The following is a 22,863-nucleotide window of genomic DNA, read 5'->3' on the forward strand; positions in this document are numbered from 1 at the left end:
CTTCAGAGTCTGTAGCAGGTTGTATTAAAGGAGGAAGCAGAGAACTTTGTAGGATTTCAGGAATCCTTTTTGATCAAGTCTCACACTTCGGAAGCAAGGTTCTGGCAAGGTCCCAACGTGCAGGCTGACCCCCACGTTGGCAGGGCAGGGGCTGACATGGGTGTTCTTCTGTGCACAGACCCTGACCTATTTTCAGGGGGGGTGGGAGCTTCGAGACATTCTGGGCAAGAGTGATCACCCTGTCCTCCAGCTCCGTATCTGCCTATCACACCAAGTGCACACTCGTGTCCAACACTGAGACTTTCCCCTATGAAAACAGATACTTCCTCAAACAGGAGCATCAGTACAGAAAAGAAGCTTTGCAATGGAAACTCGGGAAGTGAGAGGAAAGTATTATACATTCAAAAATTCATTTTTTAGGGCGGGCCGCGGTGGCTCAGCGGGCAAAGTGCTTGCCTGCTATGCCGGAGGACCTCGGTTCGATTCCCGGCCCCAGCCCATGTAACAAAAACGGAGAAACAGAATACAATAAAACAAGAAAATGTTTAAAGATGTTTCCCTTTCTTCCTTCCTTCCTTCCTTCTATCCTTCCTTCCTTCTCTCTCTCTGTCTTTCCTTAAAAAAAAAAAAAAAAAAAAAAAAATTCATTTTTTAAAAATCTGAGTCTGGTTTTGGATCAGGGTAAGGTAGAAAAGAAAAGTTGATAGCAACAGGCTTTAAAAAGTCTTTTGTTTTTTGCAAAGAAAATAAAGAGAAGATGGAAAAGAACTATCTGATCATCAGCATTTTGATCAGTAGTAATACGAGCATTTTTAAATTAGAGTGTGTGTGTGTCCACGTGTGAGAGAGAGAGAGGAAAAGCAAGTGAAGGAAAAAAAAATTCAAAATGAATTAACATTTAAAATGAATTAACTAACAAAATAGAGCTGTTCTGTTTCCTCCTTTGTAACATAACACCAAATTGTGAGTTCACAGATTAGTTTTATGACAAAAATGAACAGCATCATTGAAACTGATGTTTCACACGGAAACACACCAGAATTATCTAATTCTTTCCAAATACTGGAAATCATAATATTTTCCAAAGAACCAGAAAAACAAACATATAAATTGAAAGTTGCTGCAAGTTTGCATTTGCCTAGACATCAGGTTGTTTTTTAAAAGATAATAGCTGTCATAGTAACAGAGATGGAAGAAAATCACATGGTCTGCTCTAGACTAGGAAATTTAGAAAGTCACAAATTCTTCGGTCACATGGCTATGATTTACATGATCATTTCTCACTCCAGTGACTGCTTGGGAGGTAGCACGCCCAACTATACGGGGGTCAGCCCACATAGAAGCTACTGCTTTCTCATTGTTTCATTTTTGCATACAGGGTGGATTCAACAAGACTGTGTATCCCCGTACAGCAGAAGGCATATCTCACGCTGCTCTTGTCACTTGCTAGGGTGCTGTGCTGGCTTGAAAGGATTATATGCCCTAGAAAAGCCATGTTGTAATCCTCATCCATCTTGCCGAAGCAGCTGTTTCAGGACAGAGGGTTGGAAACTTGATTAGATTATCTCCAAGGAGATGCGACACGCCCAACTGTGGGCATTAACCTTTGATTAGAGGAGATGTGACTCCACCCATTCCAGGTGGGTCTTGATTAGTTTACTGGAATCCTTTGAAAGAGGAAACACTTTGAAAAAAACTTGAGAGCAAAAGAGCCACGAGAACGATGAGCCCATGCAGCCAGACGCCTTTGGAGATGAAGAAGGAAAACGTCCCCAGGAGAGCTTCATGAAACAAGAAGCCTGGAGAGAAAACTAGCAGACATCACCATGTTCACCATATGCCTTTTCAGTTGAGAGAGACCCCTGAACTTCATCAGCCTTTCTTGAGTGAAGGTAACCTCTTGTTTGGTGCCTTAATTTGGACATTGTTTATAAGCTTGCTTTAATTGGGACTTTTCACTAGGCCTTAGAACTGTAAACTTGCGACATATTAAATTTCCTCTTTTAAAAAGGCCATTCCATTCCTGGTGTCTCGCCTTCTGGCAGCTAGTAAACTAGAACAGGTGCCAAGCATAGAAACAGACATAGTAGGTGTTCAGTAAATACCAGCTGACCTAACTTTGCTGTTAACCAGTACTTTAAAGTGATGGCAAAGGAGAAACCCTAATGCTGTCGGAGGTGAGGCATGAAATTGTGAACAGGCAAAGAAGGATTGACCTGTGCAGGTTAAGCTGCCCTACGAAAGAAGCAAAAGACGTACAGGGAAAAGAAAATGATGGGACAGACTTATGCACCTTTGAATGATGTATCGCAGTGAACCGTGTTTCAGGAGCTTCAAAACATATTCTTAAAAAGTTAGGTTTGAAATAGGTATTTTGAGATGTGAATTCAGAGCTAAAATAAATTCTTACAGTTTTCATCCTGGGCAATGCATTGTAAAGGGATCCCAAAGAAAGACGTATAGCTGTCATTGTACCACACCAGAAGTTCGGTACCCCTGGGGATATCTATACAGGCTCGGTAGAATATATTCGACCTATTCAAAACAAAAGAAAACCCAGCTTAGTAATAGGTAGGACTCATGTACCCCCATTTCACATTTTTATTGCCCCCAAAAGTTCTGCTCAGCTCCACCTCAACAGTTTCTGTTTGTAATAAATCTGCATCCACCTTATTGTCCCCTGCAACCAATTAGAGCCTGTAACCCAGTATGACAAACAACTCACAATTTATTTACAGTGTCCCTCCATACAGCATCCTAGCGGAGAGATGGATGTTTGGCCCAGTAGAGAGCAAAAACCAAGAGTTCATTAAAAAAAAAAAATTCCATCTCCCACTAATGAGAAAATTCTCTCTTGGCAAATGGCAAAGACTCTGGCATCTCAGCCCCATTAATAAATTAATACCATTGATTTCTTACTCAAAGGAAATCATTAAATGTATTCTTGCAGCTTAGCGCTGGGAGTTCCCAAATCCGTCATAAAATTAAGCAGCTTTGTGATATAAAGATGGAGAGAAATAAAAATCCTTTCTGTTGCCTTTCTTCTACAGTTTGATTCAGGAGAAGAGAAAAACCGTTTTATGTGAAACGGATGTAAATTCAATAAATACAAGAAGAGCACTTTACTCCGGTTGAAAGATTACACTCTGAAATGATACAGTGAAAGTACCAAGAAATAAACATTCTTTATAACAGCTTTGGTACTGTAAAGAAAAATCTACAGACTTAAAAAAAAAAAATGAGGAAACTGCGACGAGTTTTCTCAATGAAGGATTACTACAACTATCAGCCTCAAGTTCAAGATAAAAGTGTTTAGGGTCGGTGGGCTTTAAATTTAGCCTTTCTGTAAGGAATTGGCTCTAGCAGGGCAATTTGTTCCTTGTATAACACTGCAGACATAAGGCGAATCCTTCACCACATTTTTCATGGCAGTGAGATATGCACTTGTCAACATATTTTGTCACCACAAAGTGGCTCTTGGCAATAGGCTCATAAAGATCAATAAAAAAGTGCAGATTCTCAATATTTTACTTGCAGCTGCAAAAATTTCATTTATCTCGTTATTTTCCTTACTTGCTGCCATTCTGTCTCACGAGGGCACTGCTAGCTAAGCAGAATGTTTTTTCCCAACATTCTATGAATATCTGACAAAAACTCTAGCCGGTTGTCCAGCCCTCACTCCCCTACCTCCCTCCAAGAGCTGTGCATTTTATTAATTCTTTCCAGTGCTACATTAAAAAAAAAAATCAAAATTGCAGCCGACCTATAAATCACTGGCATCCCCTAACTTGAGAAAAATTGAGTCTACTTTGTACTTCACCCTTGTAACATTTCATCTCTCGGTTTGGCTTCCCTTAATATAAACACTGCGCCCGGCAAATGAATGTGCTAAAACCAAATGACACACTTTGCCGTTGAAAGAGCAGAACTGTTTTCAAGCAATGGGTGGTCCTGGGAGGCACAGAGTAGACCGAGAGGGGGGAAAATGTGTAAGCATACACCATGCCTTACAAGCGGGCAGAGCTTCCAAAACTCGCAGAAATCTCTGCATGTTGAAGCACATCAAAGGGATTTTTCCCTTTTCAGATAATATTTCCTTTGCTGACATGTATTTAGTATTGTGGTTGGATGACTCATAAAGATAGCTTCATGGCGTCCCAACGCAGTTGAAGCAGAACACATGCCAACAAACATTATTGTCAGCCTCAAAATAAAAACAAAACGTTCAGCGAAGGGTCAATCAATCAAGGGCGCTTTGAAGAAAATTCCATTTAGATATTACAAATCATAACAGAATGAATTTAAACCAGCTGACGTTTTGCGAGGAGGACATTCATGTACGATAAAAACGAGGCTGGTTCTTCAGGGTCCAACTTCTCTATTTTCTTACTCTTGGACGCGGTGACTGGTGAGGGATGCCAGTTTTTTGTTTTATTTTAATTGTGTTTTTGTAGTGCATTTTATAAAGAGCTGAAGTAATCGAAAGCAGATTGGCAGAGAGAACTGGAGGTTTACGAAGCGTCGTGGAAGGGAGCTAGAAAACCCACTTAGTATTAACAGATAGGTAATGACTTCCTCATCCCACCTCCCTCTTTGGGTTTTCTCATTTTCCCAAATTCAGAATCTACTGGGAGAGAGTTCCCCGGGCGCTCATTACAGAGCCAGCCAAACTATCTCTTGCTGAATGGACTAAGCACAGTCTTGACTACTTTTTCTAGCTCAGAGTTTCCTAAAAACTTTATGACAGAAGTGCAGCTGGAGTAAAGGTGAGGAGAACCCATACCTAGCAGTGTAATCAAATATTGCCTTGCACTATTTCATTTTAGCCATTATTTTAATGAAATGAAACTGCATAGGAAGCTAAGGCGATGAGTCACACGCTGCCCGAATATGTTCCTTTTGAATGAGAGCCCTTTGGACAGCAAGCCAGATTTGTGCAGCTTTTAGCCTACAAGGGGAAGAAAATTTGCTTTTTGTTTTTTAAAAGAAAGGCTGCCTTTTCAAAATCCAAAAAAAAAAAAAAATAGCCATGGGCAGGGTTCCAAATTGCCAAGCACAGGGCCTTCTGCTTTGATGTGTCTATGGAGCCTAATAAAGCTAAACAGTTGCTTCTGATTCTAAAGGGAACGCGACTGTTTATAACTGAGGTCATATATTTATATGGCACATGTTTCGAGGGATTTTGAAAAAAAGAGAAAGCTTAGTGGTAGGGCTTTTTTCCTATTTGATTTGTTTTTGCCCTCCAGTCTCCACTCCACCCTTCTTAGGCACTCAGAGGAAATGCTTGACCAACAGGTGCATTGAGCAGATGCAGCTTAGCCCCGGAGAACCCATCCTGTTTCTCGGCTCCCAAAAGGCTTCTGTAGGTGACTCTAGGAAATGGGGTGGCTCCACCTTGCCTTTGTCACCCTTTGTGCTTTGCCCAAAAGTCTCAGGACATGGGGGACTCCTCCATGCTCTGAAACCACTTCCTCTCCTCAGATATACCCGGGACAGTCAACGGGCGGAACTCAAATGCTCTAGCACCTTCCAAGGCAGCCATTGCTGCGAACGTAACAGTTTTGGGAGAGCAGCCTTGGAAAGGCTTGAGCAGTCTTGGTTTCTCATGCCTCTGTGTAAATGAAAACGTCGCCCCTAGGAGGCAGCCTGACAGCACCGGGACTGGGGCTGAATCTCAAAACCACCTGATTTGCTGGGGTAATTGCCCCAAATTGGTGGGCTTGCTGGGTTCACTCAGGCCTTTGAGACCCCATGATGCATAAGTAACTTTACCATGTGTACATAGTGGAAGAGATGCCTTTGCTAGCAGTTTTATTCCTGGATTCTCATGAAATCACTGTTGCAAAGACTAAAGGGGTATCAGAAACCTAGTAAAAAAAAAAACTTTCCTGCCAGTCCTTGCAGAGTTCTGCAGGGTTTTTTTTTTCAAAACTAATCACAAGCCTGAATTTGTATATGCAAGCCAAAGGGCTTCAGCTCTGTAAGTGGTAAATCAAGATACACTTTATCTAGCACCGTGGGATCAACAATTCCATCCTGACCAAATGGGGGAAAAGAAGTGTAATTAATAAAGTATCAGTGGCAGAGAGAGTTCAAATAGAGTCAAGAGGCTACTCTGGAGGTTACTCTTATGCAAGCTTCAGGTAGACCTTGCTACCTATCATAACCTGCCAACCCCCAACCTGCACCATTCCAGCCAATCCTAAAGAACACCTAGGGCAATATATAAGATTCCACAAGGGTTCCAGGCGCTAGAGTAATGTGCCAGAAACCTACAACCTCCAGATGGGTCCCTGGTTCAGATAAGCCCCGAAACCTAGTCCAGCCTCTCCAGAACATCAGATAGTTCCATCTCCCTACCCCATATCAGTGACAGACCCTTCCAATATAAAAAATTTAGAATTGCCATAGCCCAAACAACCCCAAAGAGAAGTATGGAAAGATCAAAGGTGATGGTGGAATTATACACAGAAGATAGGACTTAACAAATGAATATGAATGCTGAATCATTAAATTGATATCCCTTTTGGTCTCCAGTATTTTGGAGCAGCTAGAAGGAAAAACCTAAAATTGTGAAATTGTAACCCTCTGAAATACATTCTACAACTAATTGTGGTGCTGTGCTTAGAAATTTATAGCTTTTTTGTATATATGTTACTGTTCACAAAAAAAGAAGGAAAAAAGTTGATTGTGATGATAAAAAAGTAAGCTTTCTAGCCTCCTATATTCTGGAGCAGCTAGAAGGAAAAATATGAGGGGATAGTATGGTAGCCCATGATAAATCTGTCCTGCAACCACTTTTTGAAGACTGCTTTGAAAACCATTGCTTTTTTTTTTTATGTCTTTGCTTTGTATATATGTTATATTATACAATATAAAAGTTAAAAAAAAAAAAAAGATGTACTTTACCTGTACTGAACTACTGTTAGATTCTGCTCTCCGCAGTGCCTTGCACATCGGATATACCTCATCCAGCTTGACTTACTAGGTTCCCCTCCATCAATAAAGTGCTGTAGTGTCCCATCTTGGTCATATATCTAGAGAAGAGGTCAGAAGGTCAAGTAGTTAGAACGAATCATCAGCAATCATTTTCCCTGCTTCCCTTGGTGTCTTGATGTGTCGGCTGCAGAAATTTATAGCACTTAGGTTTGCCAGTTCTTATGGATGCTTGTGGAAACTCAACTGGAATAACAGGGAAATATTTTTTGGTGATGCAAGTCGATCACGTTTTTCTTATCAAGCCAATCTTCCCTGCATTAAACATATTTGTGGTATCTCAAGTATGTGACTATGTTTCCCAAAGAATATTTAACCTATTTTGACAGGCCGGTCTTAAGTAATGAGCTGCCAGATAAACAAAGCGAGCTGAAAGGAGAGGCCCCTCTGACATGGTTGGAACATCCACACAAGCATCTCCCAGTCCCAAACATATAGCCATGTGAAGACGCCACAAAGACAGTAAACATCAGCTCGGCAAGCTGGGTTAACACCTAGCAGAAGGCGGTTGGACAGTACGAAGCTGCAAAGAGTTGGAGAAACAAACTCTGATGTAGGTGACACAAATGGACTCTCACTTCACAAAAGACGTAGGACTGGAGCTGCCAGGACCTGAAAGTTTTGGGAGAGGAGTCATCCAACAAGAGAGACCCTCAAAAAGAGGAAAGAAAACAGCTGCTTCCTGTAGACTTCAAATTTCTCAACTGATTTCAAATTTCTGAAAGGAAAAGTAGATTTTCTTTCAAGATCGCATTCAAGCAAACGAATCAGCTTCAAGCCTGGCAATAAACTCAGGGCAGAGTCTTAAGCAAAACAACTAGCGAGCCGACCAAATGCCTTGTTGGCACAGAGAAAACTGCTGCCCTTTCTAGAAACCAGTTCAGATCCAGGAGCAGAAGATGAGGGGGGTATAAAAGCATAGCAATTCTAGAAGGTCATCCTCAGGACTGGAAGCAAGGGGCACTTCAAAGAGTTTCTTAGGAGCATGATTCTCAGGAAGACCATGGTACAACTGGAGCTTTTCAAATAAAATCAGCAGTGGGATATTTCTTCTGGAGCTGCTGAGGCATTCCCCAGTGCATCCTAAGAAATAATATGTCTCTCACTCTTGCTAGTCAGCCTTTCCACTTTTCCTTTCCAAACAGGCACAGAGTAAGTTTTACAGAGAGCCTCACTGGTTACATTCAGGCCCTGAAAGTAATATGGTCATTTATATTAATTTAGCTCGGCATTTCTATTCTGGGGGCCTAAAGAGTTAGTGATGACAGTTTCTTTTTACTATCACCGGTTATTTTAAAATAGCTGAAAGTTTTGTGGGACTTTTTGTTTGGTTGGTTGGTTGGTTTTGTTTTTGTTTTCTTTACTTTTCATGAACTCATTCTTCTCCAGCCTTTCCATGATCCCCACAAATAAAAGATAAAAAATCTAATGAAGACAACCGTTTGAGAGTTTATGACTGGATAAACACGCCAAAGCCATCACAGTTGATAATCAATTTAGCCTGAGGAAAAAAATAGATTTCTGGATTATCTACCAGATAATTCCTGAATTCTCTTATATTGAAGGCTAATGACGTCTTTAAATTCCTAATTTTTGGATGATGGCAAAGAATATAAGCATTCAATGTGATAGATACCTCTGCTACACAAGCAATCTAATGGTAGATGTCACCGCTAACTAGACTACGCTATAGTTTTGCATTGTTTTTAGGAAACTGGTCAAGATTCAAAGCCTCAACCCTGAGTCTACTGTTGACAGCTCATGAGACATTAAGCAAAGCTGTTAGGTTCCCTTTAGCATCAGTGTTTATCTATAAAGGAGCCAAAAATGCTGATGATCCAGACCCCTGTCTCCCTGTCCCCACCCCCCACCCCCCGTGGACAAACTTTCCATGAGGACTGCTGGTGAAAATAATTATGAACCATTCTGAGAAGCACACACAGCAATCCTTCTTCGTGCTTTTAATCAATGTCCTCAACAGCAAAGAAAAACTCTCCAGTATTTATAGGCAGTGGGTGCTACTTTCAGTGTTGGCTCATTTGAACAATGGCCACTAGCCAGCTAGGCTTCAGACAGAGTATAGAAAGCATTTCCAGCTACACTCTTGCTTCAGTAATCATCTCCATGCTGAATTTTTGTCTGCCTGATATAAACCGCTATTTGCCTTGAAGAAGTAGATGGCTATTTGTAAGGCTTCTGCCAAGTATCACACAAGGTTGTACATGGTGTGAGACCGGGCTTCGGCTAACACCGATATTATGATATTTCGCATGAAACTGTGAAGTGAATCCCATCTACTTAGGATGAATAACTGGGTACCCAATCGGAGTTGAGGGAACTCACTCAACCTTGAGACTGCCCTCTCCCTCAGTTCACCGAACTCAGCCTTCAGCAAGCCCGGTTCAATTTGCCTCCTAAACACTTCAGTGCAATCGTCCATCTCGCTCCCTTTACCATCCTACATGTAGTCGGCTTGCTTTCTCACCAGAAGTTCGGCAATCACCTCTTCTTTCATTTCCCTGGAGGCCCCCTGCCCCCTCCAACCTATTCTTTAAACCATAGCCAGAGTGATCTTTCAAGATACAAATCTGATTATATCTGTTTCACTCAGCTTTCCTCAAAAATAAAAAATAAAAGCCTCATAAATGTCTAGTCATAACAACATATATTCACAGTGGGTGGGATTTCCTGAAGGGATCGTCATATTAAAATGGGCAGCACCTCCTACCAGAGTCATTTAGGGAGATGGACACGTTGTGCCTTTGCATTTGCCTCAAGATAATCTGCAGCTCTCTCTGACCTGTGCTGTTAGGAGTTAACATTTAACTCAGTGTTTCTTCAAAGAGAAATGATGGACCAGAAAGTTCTGCTGCCTATTGCTGTTCATTCCTCTCGAATAAGGAGAGTAAAAATTGGAAAAATAGAATACCTGAGTGTGAATTTGAATAGAAAGTATAAATGACTTCTCAGAACAGCTCTAGGTACTGATGCTGGAGGTATATGATTCCTCTCCAGCATTGCTTACCCTTCTTTCCATTTTAGAACTTAATTTTAAAATGCTGGTGGGGAGGGGGCAGTATTAAACTTGTGCATGTGACCGAACTATTCAAAGACAACAGTTCGTCTATTACTCAATGGGTTTCAGCCTAAAGTTGCAGCAACAATTTCAATATGGGAGTTTGCTCTCGGAGGTTTCATCAGCATCTGCATTTGTGTGACACGAAAATGAAATTCTAAGTCAGATACCTGAAAGCTCTAAAATACTTAAGGAATTTAAAGAGATAAATTTGTAGAAATATTTAAGGAATTTTACAAATGCCAAGACCTAGGGTTATTTTGTTTTTATTATCTTTCAAAAGACTTAAGCAGAAAAATGTCCAAAGTTATGCACGAAGTATATACACAATCCCCCTCAGGACTTATGAAAATGCCAAAAAGGTCAGAAATCTTATTCATTTAAATAGTGAGAATGAAGGCAAGAGAGTCAAAGTAGAATAAGAAAAAGATTCGTTCTGAAAGAACACTTGAATACAAGCGAAGTATTGCTGAAAACTGCCATTTATTCTGAATGCACATGAACAATAAAGTTTTAATATTTGCTCTGTTCTTTCAAAGGAAGCCAAACAATGAACCTTTGCAGGAAGGGGAAATAAAGTGTAAAGAAATACAGAACACTTGGGGGAAAAGGGTTAAGGTTTGCTGTGGAAAACTCTTGAAATCCTAGAAAATATACTGGGCATATTTGTTTTAGAAAATCAGGCCCAGCATTGCTGAAGAGAGTATAAAATAGCCCAGACATATTGGAGAACACACTGGCAATCTCTAAATGAAGTTGATACTGCATATACCCTATAACTTAGCAATTTTACTTCTAAAAATTATACCAAAGAAACCTTGATGCATGAGTCTAAGGAGACAAGATCAAGGGCATTCATAGCAGCATTGTTTATAATGGCAAGTAATTAGAAATAACTGAAATAACCATCAGCAGAAAAATAGTCATTTGCTTGTTCATGCAGGAGACCCAGGTTCAATTCCTGGGCCATGTCCCCCCAACTCTCAAAAAAATAATTCAAAGTATGCAGAATAACACTACAGCATTTTAAAATAGTGTATATAATACATATATAGATAAGCACACACGCACATATATATAAAGAGAGAGAGAGAGATTTGGAAAAGACACGCAAGCAGGATTCCTGCCAACTTTATCAGAGTAGGGGCCTTGGGAGAGAAGGAAATGGGAGGAAAACGATGAGAACTTAAATTTTATCTGAAACATTTTATTTAAAAAAAAACTGAAGCAAATATGGCAAAGTGTCAATACATTCATTTTTTTGATGGCCTATATATGGACAGTTGCATATTTTACTTGGTGCTTTTTCTTCCACCATCATGAAAAAAAAAAAAATCTAGCCTTTTATTTCTTTGTAGTTTAGCTTTGCATGCGTTTTTAAAAGACAGACGCTGACTGTCTTAACCAAGGTTAAAAACTACATCTGTGTTATCCTCCTGGGAAAATATTTGTAATGTATATCACCACATTATCAGGCTCTGATTTCTTTTGTGGCTGTTGTTGCTATTTTAAAAGCACTGTTTTTGGTCTGTACTTTCTCTTTTATCTTGTATCAATGATAGGAGAAAGATAAGTAATGGGAGAGTTACTTCTGACCTTTTTAAGGGGGTTTTTACAGTTTTCAATCCAATAATATTTACTGGGATACCACACATGTGGTTGAGATAACGATCACACAAATTCCTGCTCATTACAAACCATGCATGACGTTAAGTGAAAACCAATCTGCAAAAGGCCTCTTATTGCCATACTGGTTATCAGGAAGAGCTACGCTCTCCCAGGACTTTGTTTTCCTAGAACAAGGAATCTTCTTAAATGAGAACAGCGCAAATAAAATATGCACCAGCCTTCTGTGTTATAAACCCTGACTGTGACTGGCTTGTCTACAGCTTTGCTATTTATAAACGCTGCCAACTTATATTAACGATAATAATAGTAAGAGAAATAATGTGACCTAGTAGACTAACTTTGAGCCCATTTTAACAGAATAGCGAGAAAACTTTCCTGACTGATAGAAATTTGTGTGTATCGGTGGCTCTGAGCAAATCATTTCTCTAAAGAGATGATTTGTAAACTAGTGGTCCACAGGCTGAATTCAGACAAATAACCTGGTTTGTTTTTCCTGTACAGTGTTTTTAAAATTTGAAAAAAATTATCTAATTAGATTTCTGCTTCTTCACTAAAATCAAAAGACTTGGTAATACTGAGTCCCCAATTCCTGGCAAAAATTATCCCAGCTGAGAAGATCGGGCATGCGTTTGTCCAGTTCTCTACAGACTCTGCCATTCTCTATTGCTTCACCTACTACTTACTTCGCTCATTTACTTACCTGCTTGGCCTTATTAGGCATTTCAGTTTGTAACCCCACCACTCAAGTAATTATTGCTACTGCCGAAAATCAGTCTTGCACATCTGGGGGTACCTTCAATAACAACTGTTTAAAATGACAGCCTGGAAACACTGCAAAATTTCATCACCCCTGTGCTACCAAAAAACAATCATCTGACCTGAGATCCAAGCTCTTTCTGCTGTAGCTTCCCATGGAAAGCAGAGAAGAGAGTTCATTTATTTCCTTTGCACTTGTGGAGGCTTTCAAAGATCTCTTTGAAACAAAGAAATCTCAAATATAATTCAATTATTAAGAAACAGGTAAAAAAGAAAGGTGCTAAAGAGATAATAGCAAGTTTAACAAAGATGTGAGAAATTGTAACCCTTGTACATTGCTGGCAGGAAAATAAAATAGTGTTGCTGCTGCAGAAAACAGTTTGGTGGTTCCTCAGAAACATTAAACATTGTACTATCACATGGCCCAGCAGTTCCACTCCTAAGCATATACCCAGAAGGACTGAAAACAAGGACGGAAACATATGTTGGTACACCAATGTTTACGCTGTTAATAGCAGCATTATTCACAATAGCCAAAAGATGGAAGGAACATGGAGATCCATCAACAGAAGAATAGATAAACAAGACATGATATATCCATGCCGTGGAATTTTTTTTTTTTTTTTTTTTTTTACATGGGCAGGCACCAGGAATCAAACCTGGGTCCTCTGGCTGGCAGGCGAGCACTCTGCCTGCTGAGCCACCGTGGCCCACCCAATGCTGTGGAATTTTATTCAGCCATAAGAAGGAATGAAGTGCTAATGCATGCTACAACATATGTGAATCTTGAATATGTTAAGTAAATGAAATAAGTCAGGCACAAAAAAGACAACTATCGTATAATTCTACTCACACGAAACATCTAAAACAGGCAAATTAACAGGGACAAGAAAATAGATTCGAGGTTGCCAGGGGCTGGGGGAAAGGGACACCGGAGAGTTACTGCTTAATAGGTACAGAGGTTCTGTTTGGGGTAAAAAAAAAAAAAATTAAGAAATAGTAGTGACGGTTGCACAAGCACTGTACATGTAAAAGCGTCACTGAATTGTACACTTAAAAATGGTTACATGGCAAATATTATATCTATTTTACCACAATTGAATTGTACACAATTTTCAGGGGTGATGAAATTTTGCAGTGTTTTGCAGGTTTCAGAAACCTGAAAAAATATATTATCAGCAGTGTGCTCCCCCTGCACACACACACACACAAAGAAAGATGGTTTGATAAAAGAATAAAGGGTTGGTAGAAGCGCCCCAATAGCTCAGCCAACCGCACTGTTACTCACTGGAGCAGTTCCTGGGGCATTTCTAAGGGCCCTTAGTGAACTGTGGAACCTGGTTTGAAGAACCGCAGAGACCATTTCCTTCTCCACAGAGAAGATCTCCTTGAAAATTTAAATCACCAGTTCCGCTAGAACCCCTAGTACCTTGCTAAATTTTAAGCCCCGGAAAAATCCGATTTCGAAGGGACCTCAGCAATGGCTCCAACGTGATCCTTTAGTGCAGAAGGAAACTGGGGTCTCCAAAAGGTCAGCAAAGTGAGAGGGCTACTTAGTGGCAGCATCGGGTCTGTCCCCAGCCTCCCTGTGCCCTCTCCATCTCTCCACCTTCCTGTGGGGGTGGGGGGGCTGGGGGAGGGCTGGCTGTGCTCAGGCCCTCCCTCACCTCACTTAACCCTGAAGGGAGCTGAGGGTCTCAGTAAAAGGATCTTGAATCACGATTTAAAGATTACTCTGCTCCTTCCAGAATCTGAACCCCTGAATACTGGCATGAAAAAAAAAGAAAGAAAGGAAAGGGTTAGGCAACTTTCAGGGAGTGGAGAGACATTTCAGGCTCCCTCACTTATGTTCCCACACTTCAGTATTGCCCCCTCTGACCACGCCGATTGCTGGCGTTTGGGCTGTGTGCTGCAATGCCAGCCTCCTGCAGTTTTCACCGAACAGCTGAGGTTAGGGGCATATTTCATATCCAAACATCTACACAGGGCCCAGCACCAAAGGGGAGCCCAAAACAGGCTGAAGTGAATTCAACCGAATTCGCACAATTCCCTAGCTTCTTAAATATCTGAGATTTTATTCAAAGCTGAGATGAAATCACCACTAAATGCAGTTAAAACTCGCTTCTTAGCACTAACAATTAGGGTTTAAAAAAGGAAAGAAAAAAAATTTCACCCCTGAACCTAACTTCTTTCAATTTTATGAAATACAAAGGTGAATTTCACAGGATGCTTAAAAATGAAATATGCGATTACTACAAACGAGTGTCACTGGGAGTTTTGCCACTCAGACCTGTGCACACAGCAGTTTTAAGTCCTTTCACAACACGTGAGGAATCCAGAGAAGAACAGAGAAAAGGAAAGGTTCTCTCCAAATCTCTTCTTCCTGCTCTCCACACGGTGCCTTTACTAAATGGCTCCAAATTTCTATAAAATCCAGAACATTAGCGTTTCAGCGATCAACCTTATTAGCACTTTAAGATACTTAGTTGCAAACATCCTGTAACCAACATGGGTAAACAGGTTTTCACTTCCAGTTTGCTCTGTTTGATAGTTAAAGGACTAAAAACGGTGCTGAGGGTGGGCCATGGTGGCTCAGCAGGTAAGAATGCTTGCCTGCCAAGCCTGAGGACCCAGATTCAATTCCTGGTGCCTGCCCATGTTAAAAAAAAAAAGAAAGAAAAAAGAAAATGGTGCTGAGCTCAAAGGAAGTTAGCTCTCCTTCAGTCATCATTATTACTTGATGAGAAATGTCAGGCCAGGCATAATCTAGTGACCTGCTCATGGGCAATGCCACCGTAATCTGTGTAGTTTTGTATTGCAAAACTTACCAGATCTTGTCTTTGAGGACAAGAATGCCCTTTAAACTTGTTTTTTAAATTTACCCATATTTACAAATGCCGGGCTTTGTACATTTCAGGAAATCAACTTTCGTTGAAAAAGAGAGAAAGGAAAAAAGATATGGAATGGCATCAAGGGGGATGTAAGAGTAAAACAGGCATTCTGGTTTCGTGTTCTTATCTCCCAGATGAGTGTGTTTAAATAACAAAACAAAATGTAGCAAAACAAAAAATTCTGGATGCATGAGAATACGCTCTAGAAAACATCAAGGAAGCATTTTTTTCAATCCTGAATTTTCCATTTCCTAAATTTAATGTCTTCAGCTTAATGTAGATGACAGGGTCCCTCATCATCCAGAAGACAAGGGCACCCATCAATTCTTGCCTAATTTCCCTGGATTGGAGTTCTCACTAACAGGTATTCATTGCAAGTGTTTTCCTTAGCTGTGGCTTCAGTATTAATGTTTTCATTAATTGTGGCTTCAGAATTGCAACAGCCCTCTCGCTGGCCATCACCTATCATTTAGGTTTGCTCGTCCCCTGAAGTCAGTGACAGTTTTAGACCAAGGAAGCACCCACTTACAAGGCACCACTTCTACCTGTTGAAGTAAAGTGAGATGCCTGTGCAGTTGAACATGCCCAGGTGAGGGGCAGGGACCATTTGTGGCCAGCAGCCTGGCACCTCAGATTCACAAGGACACTGACAGGGATTCAGGGCACTGCTTCCCAATCCAGAGGGGAAGAAAGCAGGAACCACACCACATGATCTCTTACCCTCTTTGTTTTCAAACTTTTAAGTTAGGCTGAATCAAAGCATGAGGAAAGAGAGCAAAACGAAATACTTCCAAAATGAGTGAAAGCGTCTGCCACCACCTTAACACAAAGTCAAATAGCAAATTAATGACCAAGTCATATACCTGTGCATGGCATATTAATTTATAAAATGCTTTCACAAGTTATTTAATTCGTACTGACCAGGGAGGTAAGCCGAGAATATTATTCCTATTTTACAGATAAGAATCCTTGGGCTGAGAAAGGTTAAATGACTTCTCTGAATCCTTACAATTGGGAGGTGCTTGGGGCAAGATGAAAAACTCCTGCATCACAGGAAGACACCTTGTCATTGCTTTTTTCATCACACCTCATTTGTCCTATCAGGGGGAAGTAGGAGAGCTTTTTCTTTAAAAGCATCTGAAATTCTCCAAGTGAGGGTCATAAAAATGTTCATCATGATTAATAATGTCACTTATGAAGCAAATTCCTATTTTCAGAGCAAATGTCAGTTTAGTGAGAATTACTTAATCTGCTAGTAAAATTTACAAAAGCTACCATGCAATGGATAAAGACAAAAATCCTCAACTCTGCAAAACCATTCTTCTTCACTGGCAAAGCGCCATAATGACCAGGAACATCAAAAAAAAAAAAAAAAAAAAGAAGGGGGCAGGGGAAGGGCATAAGACTGTGGATAAAGATGCATATTTTAAAATAAAGCCTTCTTTCATACCTTATTACTTGTGCTTAGTTTTCCCCTTTCTCCCCCAATGCAGATTATCGGCTTTTCACTTCAATGATTTCTTCCTCTTCCCTCCATCACAATTAGCTTACTTTGTTGTTGTTCCTAATAAGAACATTTTTTCCTCTTCCTTTGGCTGGATATGTTTTGGAATGTTTGAAGTGCCAAGATGCTAAGACGATGTTTCAAAGGTCAAGTAATAAATGCCCCATAAAATAAATGAGTAATGGTTATATACACCACTGCTGTATTTTCAGTAATGCTGATATAAAGCTATATACTGTACTTCGTCAATTCACATTCATCAAGTTCCAGAAATATTAGAAAATCATTAGAGGTTTATGTTGAGCTTGCAGATAATATGAACATATAAGTCAAGGCTGAAATATGGTAATCAGAAAAACAGTTGAAATGTGTCGATAAACCGTAAAACACCGGGGGTGGTATCTGTGGAGCCTTCATCAGCGAGCTGGCCATGTGAAGAAATGGAAATGGGTATTTCGGTCACACCGTGGACCAGCTCTGCTCAGTGTCAGGTTAGCAGAGGATTCTGAGTGGTTCTGCGGATTAGAACACAGAGACCCGGGGAGTTCCTGAGAACCGGTTCAGCATTGGGTGAATCCCCGTTATCTCTGAGGACGCGGCTAGCCGTCCAAACGAAGCCTGCCATCCATCAATCTGGAGTCTTCTTGAGATGTCTTGGGTCTGTTGATCAGAGGAAGACTTCGGGGAATCAGCTTTCCATTATCAGGAGTTTGTCTGGGATCTGAACAAGCCACTGAACCTTTAACTTTTCCCTTGGCAAAAGCATATATGCTGGAAAAGTCCTGACAGTTCATTCATTTTCCTCCATCCTGGAGCCAGATGATGTCTGACTGGCGAGACCCACCCTCTTTGATGTACTCTGGAGAGAGTGTCCTGCTGTGAAAAAAATTTTTATCCGTCCAAATTAAAGAGAAATATTTCTGCGTCCAGCTGTTAGCGGTGACATGTTTGCCATTTTTCAGGGCACTGGCCTGGTGCCATCTGCAGGCTCTGCTGCAAACCTATCTTTTTCCCTCACCTCCATTGCAGCAATAAAATCCCCAGTGTTACTGTCTCCAGCGTCCACACAGCCTCAACGTTTCAGAGGAAAATACCGGTAATCCTACATTGCTAAGAACAACCTTAGAAATTTTTGTATGCAGCAACGTCTTTCTCTTTCTCTTCTTCTCCACTCCCTTTTCCCCCCACCCTGTTTGTTAAATATCAGGACTAATGTCTCTCACAGACTGTGAAATTCTTGGACACAATCCACCCATTTAAAAATGACTTAAACCCAGTGTTAGTTAAAGCAACCAACAAGGAGTCCTGACCCCCACTAAATATATTTACGAATCCTGTGGATCCTGTGAAAACTTGTTTCAGATGTACAGAGCCCACATCAAAAACCAGGCATTCGGTCGGTGGAGAGAGCTCTGTTTAAATGAAGACAAACTCTCACGAAAGCTTGAATAAACATTTAGGTCGAAGTAATCAAGAAAACCTGTATCTTCTCATATTTATTAAGTGCAATTCGGGAGGGGTTGTAAAGATTGCTGTAAAGAATTCTGTGTATTATAAACAAAGGGTGGCTCACTCTGTTACTGCTTCTTTTTCCACATATTGAGATGAATGAAGGAAATGTGGCAGTTTCCGGCTTCCCTTCCATTCCAGCTTTTCTTCTTTTCTCTCTCATTTTCACTTTTGCTGCACAGAACAGGACCCTCTGAACTAGAGCTCAGCTCGTAGCATCAGAGAATCCTGTCCCATTATGGATCTCAGACTGTGACTGGCAAATGTGAAAAACCACTCATCTTTTCTCTCACCAGTGAAGGATGTTTTCTTTTTTAAAAAAAAAAAGTAAATAAACAATGACAGCAAAAACATGTTATATGTGGAAAAACATCAATTTTAGAAAATAAACCAGAGATTAATTTAATTAACATGCTCCTCCACTTGCATAAACAAAGTTTTAGTTTTCCATCAAACAGGAACAAGGATCACTATTTTATTAAAATAATCCTATAAACAGCAACAGTGTGAACTGATGGGATTTGCATGTTATTTGCAATGGCATAACAAACAGTTCTGCGTTTGAGAATTACAAAAGCGTGCATTCAAATGAATGCACAACTTAATATTACAAACTGTGAAACATAACCGAATTCTCCATACGGCTCAAACAATACATGTCATGGAATACTATTCAACTCTTCACCGTAATGGAAAATTTTTGGTTTATAAATTCTAGATGCCTTACAGACCTTGGTGGAAAACCATCACTAATTTTACACCTCAGCATAGTAGCCACTGAAGAATACGGCTTGGTTGAAAGCCTAGGTATAAAGAACCATGTTCAACCGAAACCAGATTAAATACTTCCAAAATGTTAAGTAGGCAATGTTTGTAAAAGGAATTTTCCTCAAAAATCTGAGAGAGACTGCTTCCATGCATGTGCAGACACACACACCATGCCCTAGAGCTCACCCGCCTTTTTCAGTGAGAACTTTCTGAAGAACAGAATGTTTGCCCCAATGAAGTAATGGTTTCCTATGGTTTTACTTCTTTTCAGAGAAGTCTACAGCTTTATTTCTTTGCTGAAATGTGCCACTCTTTAAATTATGATGTTTTCCTAAGTCTACGACATTCTTTTCCTAACCACACCAATAAAGTGTGATTGTCAGACACACTTTATTAAGGGGAAAACGACCATCTGTTGAGAGTGGAAAACTTATTTTCGCATCTTAAGTAATTTAGAAGACATTCCTAAGTCAAACTGGGACAATTCTAAGCAGGCACAAAATTCCCGATTTATACCGTCCTGGATCATGGGACAAGGGCAGAAGATGAACCCAACTCAGATTCAGGGAGCTCAGTGAAGTGAGACAGCCAGGGCCACAAGTAGCCTGCATTAAACATGGTCCCAAAGGAGAGGCCCCTGAGGGTGCTGTCATCCCAAGATAATGGCTTCAAGGAACGCAAAGAAATTCTGAGTTCATCTTGGAGCAGGCTAAAAAGAGACGTGGGAGAGGGGAGGATTTGGGCTTTTGTGCACCACTTTTCTTGAAGGAATACTTGTAGAGAGGAATGAACAGATCCATTAGTTAGCCATAAGTCTCCCCATCAAAACCCAGGTGATAAAACATCAAGTAGAAGGTGACAGCAGTATGGGGAGCCTCCAATTTAGACCCTAAACCTCCCAGAAAGCTCTCATTCGACAGACACTTAGTAAGCAGCTGCTACATGCCAGTCTCAGAGCTTGGTGCAGGGTATTAAACACTTAAGACCCTGCTCCCGCTCTCAAGTAGCTTGCAGTTCAACAGGACCAATACGTATGTGTATCAGAAGGTATCTGAAGAAGGTGCTTATTCTGACATCACAATCTGTAAATGTTTCCATCTAATCTTTGGACATTTGGTGTCTAGGATGGGGTACTCCATTAACATTTTGCAAAAAAAAGTATACACAGATTTAAAGAGAGATTAAAGGCTAGGTACTTAAACAAATTCTGTACAGTGAGGACAACATTAAACAAAACTTCAATCAAAATATGCCAGATTATAACCTCAATGAGGGTTTTGCCATAGTTTCCTTAGTGATTAACATAGTGCTTAGCACATGATACTGCTTGGTATTCAATAAATACTTGTAGGATGGATGAGTGTGTGGACGGATGGGTGGTAGATGTGATGGATGGGTGAACCAGTGAGTGAATTGATGGATGGATGGATGGATGGACGGATGGATGGATGCATGGATGGTGGGTGGATGGATGGATGGATGGGTGGTAGATATGATGGATGGTTGAACCAGTGAGTGAATTGATGGACGGATGGATGGGTGGATGGATGGGTGGATGAGTATGTGGATGGATGGGTGGTAGATGTGATGGATGGATGGATAGATGGATGAGTGTGTGGATGGATGGGTGGTAGATGTGATGGATGGTTGAACCAGTGAGTGAATTGATGGGACGGATGGATGGGTGGATGGATGGGTGGATGAGTGTGTGGATGGATAGGTGGTAGATGTGATGGATGGGTGAACCAGTGAGTGAATTGATGGATGGATGGATGGATGGATGGATGCATGGATGCATGGATGGATGGATGGTGGGTGGATGGATGGATGGATGGGTGGTAGATATGATGGATGGTTGAACCAGTGAGTGAATTGATGGATGGACGGATGGATGGATGTATGGATGCATGGATGCATGGATGGATGGATGGTGGGTGGATGGATGAGTGTGTGGATGGATGGGTGGTAGATGTGATGGATGGGTGAACCAGTGAGTGAATTGATGGACGGATGGATGGGTGGATGGATGGGTGGATGAGTATGTGGATGGATGGGTGGTAGATGTGGTGGATGGATGGATAGATGGATGAGTGTGTGGATGGATGGGTGGTAGATGTGATGGATGGATGGATAGATGGATGAGTGTGTGGATGGAGGGTGGTAGATATGATGGATGGTTGAACCAGTGAGTGAATTGATGGACGGATGGATGGGTGGATGGATGGGTGGATGAGTATGTGGATGGATGGGTGGTAGATGTGATGGATGGATGGATAGATGGATGAGTATGTGGATGGATGGGTGGTAGATGTGATGGATGGATGGATAGATGGATGAGTGTGTGGATAGATGGGTGGTAGATGTGATGGATGGATGGGTGAACCACTGAGTGAATTGATGGATGGATGGATAGTCAGAAGGATATAGATGAAAGGATGGCATCTTTTCTATGTGCCAAGAACTAAGGGTTGTATTGTGTTTTTCTGCTCTCTGGGTAGGTCAACACAGCTAAGGCAGAGTCAGATATCCTACTGGGAGAATTTTAAGGGATATAATATTGCTGGAAAAAGAGTGCCTTGCCACACTCTGACTAAAATTAAGACTTCCTCTAAAAATGCTAAATAGTCTCTGTAATTGAGGTCACCACGAAGCAGCTGGATGGAGACCTTACTTAATGGTAAGACCAGAGGCTACGCAGAGTCTGCACACACCTACCTGCCTTTCTCCAAGTGCTGGCCCCTGTGCCGTTCCCACCTCCCCAATCTGTCCCGTGCTGAGGATGAGCTTTACCGTCCCTAGTTTTCCCTTTTGGTGGCTCTTTCTCTATCTTCTTTCATGCTTCAATCCCTTCCTTTTGGGCCTAGTGCTACCTCTTTTCAGGTTCCTGGTAGCTGCCATTTATGCTTTAGCTTGAATTTAGCCCAAAGTATTATTCTTTAGATCAAAGTGCTGTTTGCACTCGGTGCTTTATCTTCAAGTGAGGTTTGAAAAAATGTGTACCCTTTTAAAGGAATCTGAAATGACAGAGAAAAGGCTATTACGCTCCTGGGGAGGACTGAAGACCATCCCCTGGACACTTCCTATTGCAAAGACATCCCATCTTGGTCCTGATCAAGATCCAGGACACTGACTGTCCTGCTACAGTTGCGTGGGAGCGTTTCACTCCATAAGAAGGGAGGGAGCTCAGGGGAGAAGGTGAGGGAGTCTGTTATAGAGGTTGCTCCGGCTCCTTCTGCAGAGGCACCTGCTGCAGGGCCTCCTCCAGGGAGTCCCAATAGGGCCATTTGGCCCCACTTTGATAAAGGGCCTCAAATCAAACCTTTAAAGTAATTTCCAAATGAGGTTAGACATGCAATCACAGAGATAGAATCACAGGGCTGAAAGAAGGAGGTCCTATAATCAGACCACCTTGCCTAAAGTGAGTCATAAACTGATGTTCTTATAAATCCTGTAATTAACTTATGAACCGCAAAATTATATGTTTCTGGTATTAAAAGCGTTATTACAGATAAACATTTAACGTACATTACAGTTTCCATAACCCTGTTTTGTCATTTTTTTTTTCATTTTTTTAATATATCAAGAAGCTCAAACAATGGAAGTGACCCAGGCTTCTAGACAGTCCCACTGTGGGTTTGTTAATGAAGCTCCTCTCATCCAGTTGGGAAAGCGTGCAGCTGGTGCTGATACACGGCCCCTTCCCAAGGAGTGGCAGCCCTGTTTCCGCATGGGCA

At 41.1% G+C, this 22,863-nt stretch overlaps 1 protein-coding gene across 1 annotated transcript in view; it reads right to left on the reverse strand.

Annotated features, from left to right (window-relative positions):
* Positions 1–22,863, reverse strand: part of PRDM6 (PR/SET domain 6) — a 101,203-nt gene that overhangs the window by 27,208 nt on the left and 51,132 nt on the right. Inside the window, exons 4-5 of the mRNA XM_077138810.1 lie at positions 6,910–7,037; positions 2,411–2,535 (exon numbers count right to left, since the gene is read on the reverse strand). Coding sequence (XP_076994925.1) covers positions 2,411–2,535; positions 6,910–7,037 — 253 coding nt within the window. The remainder of the gene's footprint in view (positions 1–2,410; positions 2,536–6,909; positions 7,038–22,863) is intronic.

Source organism: Tamandua tetradactyla, chromosome 21 (genome assembly GCF_023851605.1).
Source record: "Tamandua tetradactyla isolate mTamTet1 chromosome 21, mTamTet1.pri, whole genome shotgun sequence".
NCBI lineage: Eukaryota > Metazoa > Chordata > Mammalia > Pilosa > Myrmecophagidae > Tamandua > Tamandua tetradactyla.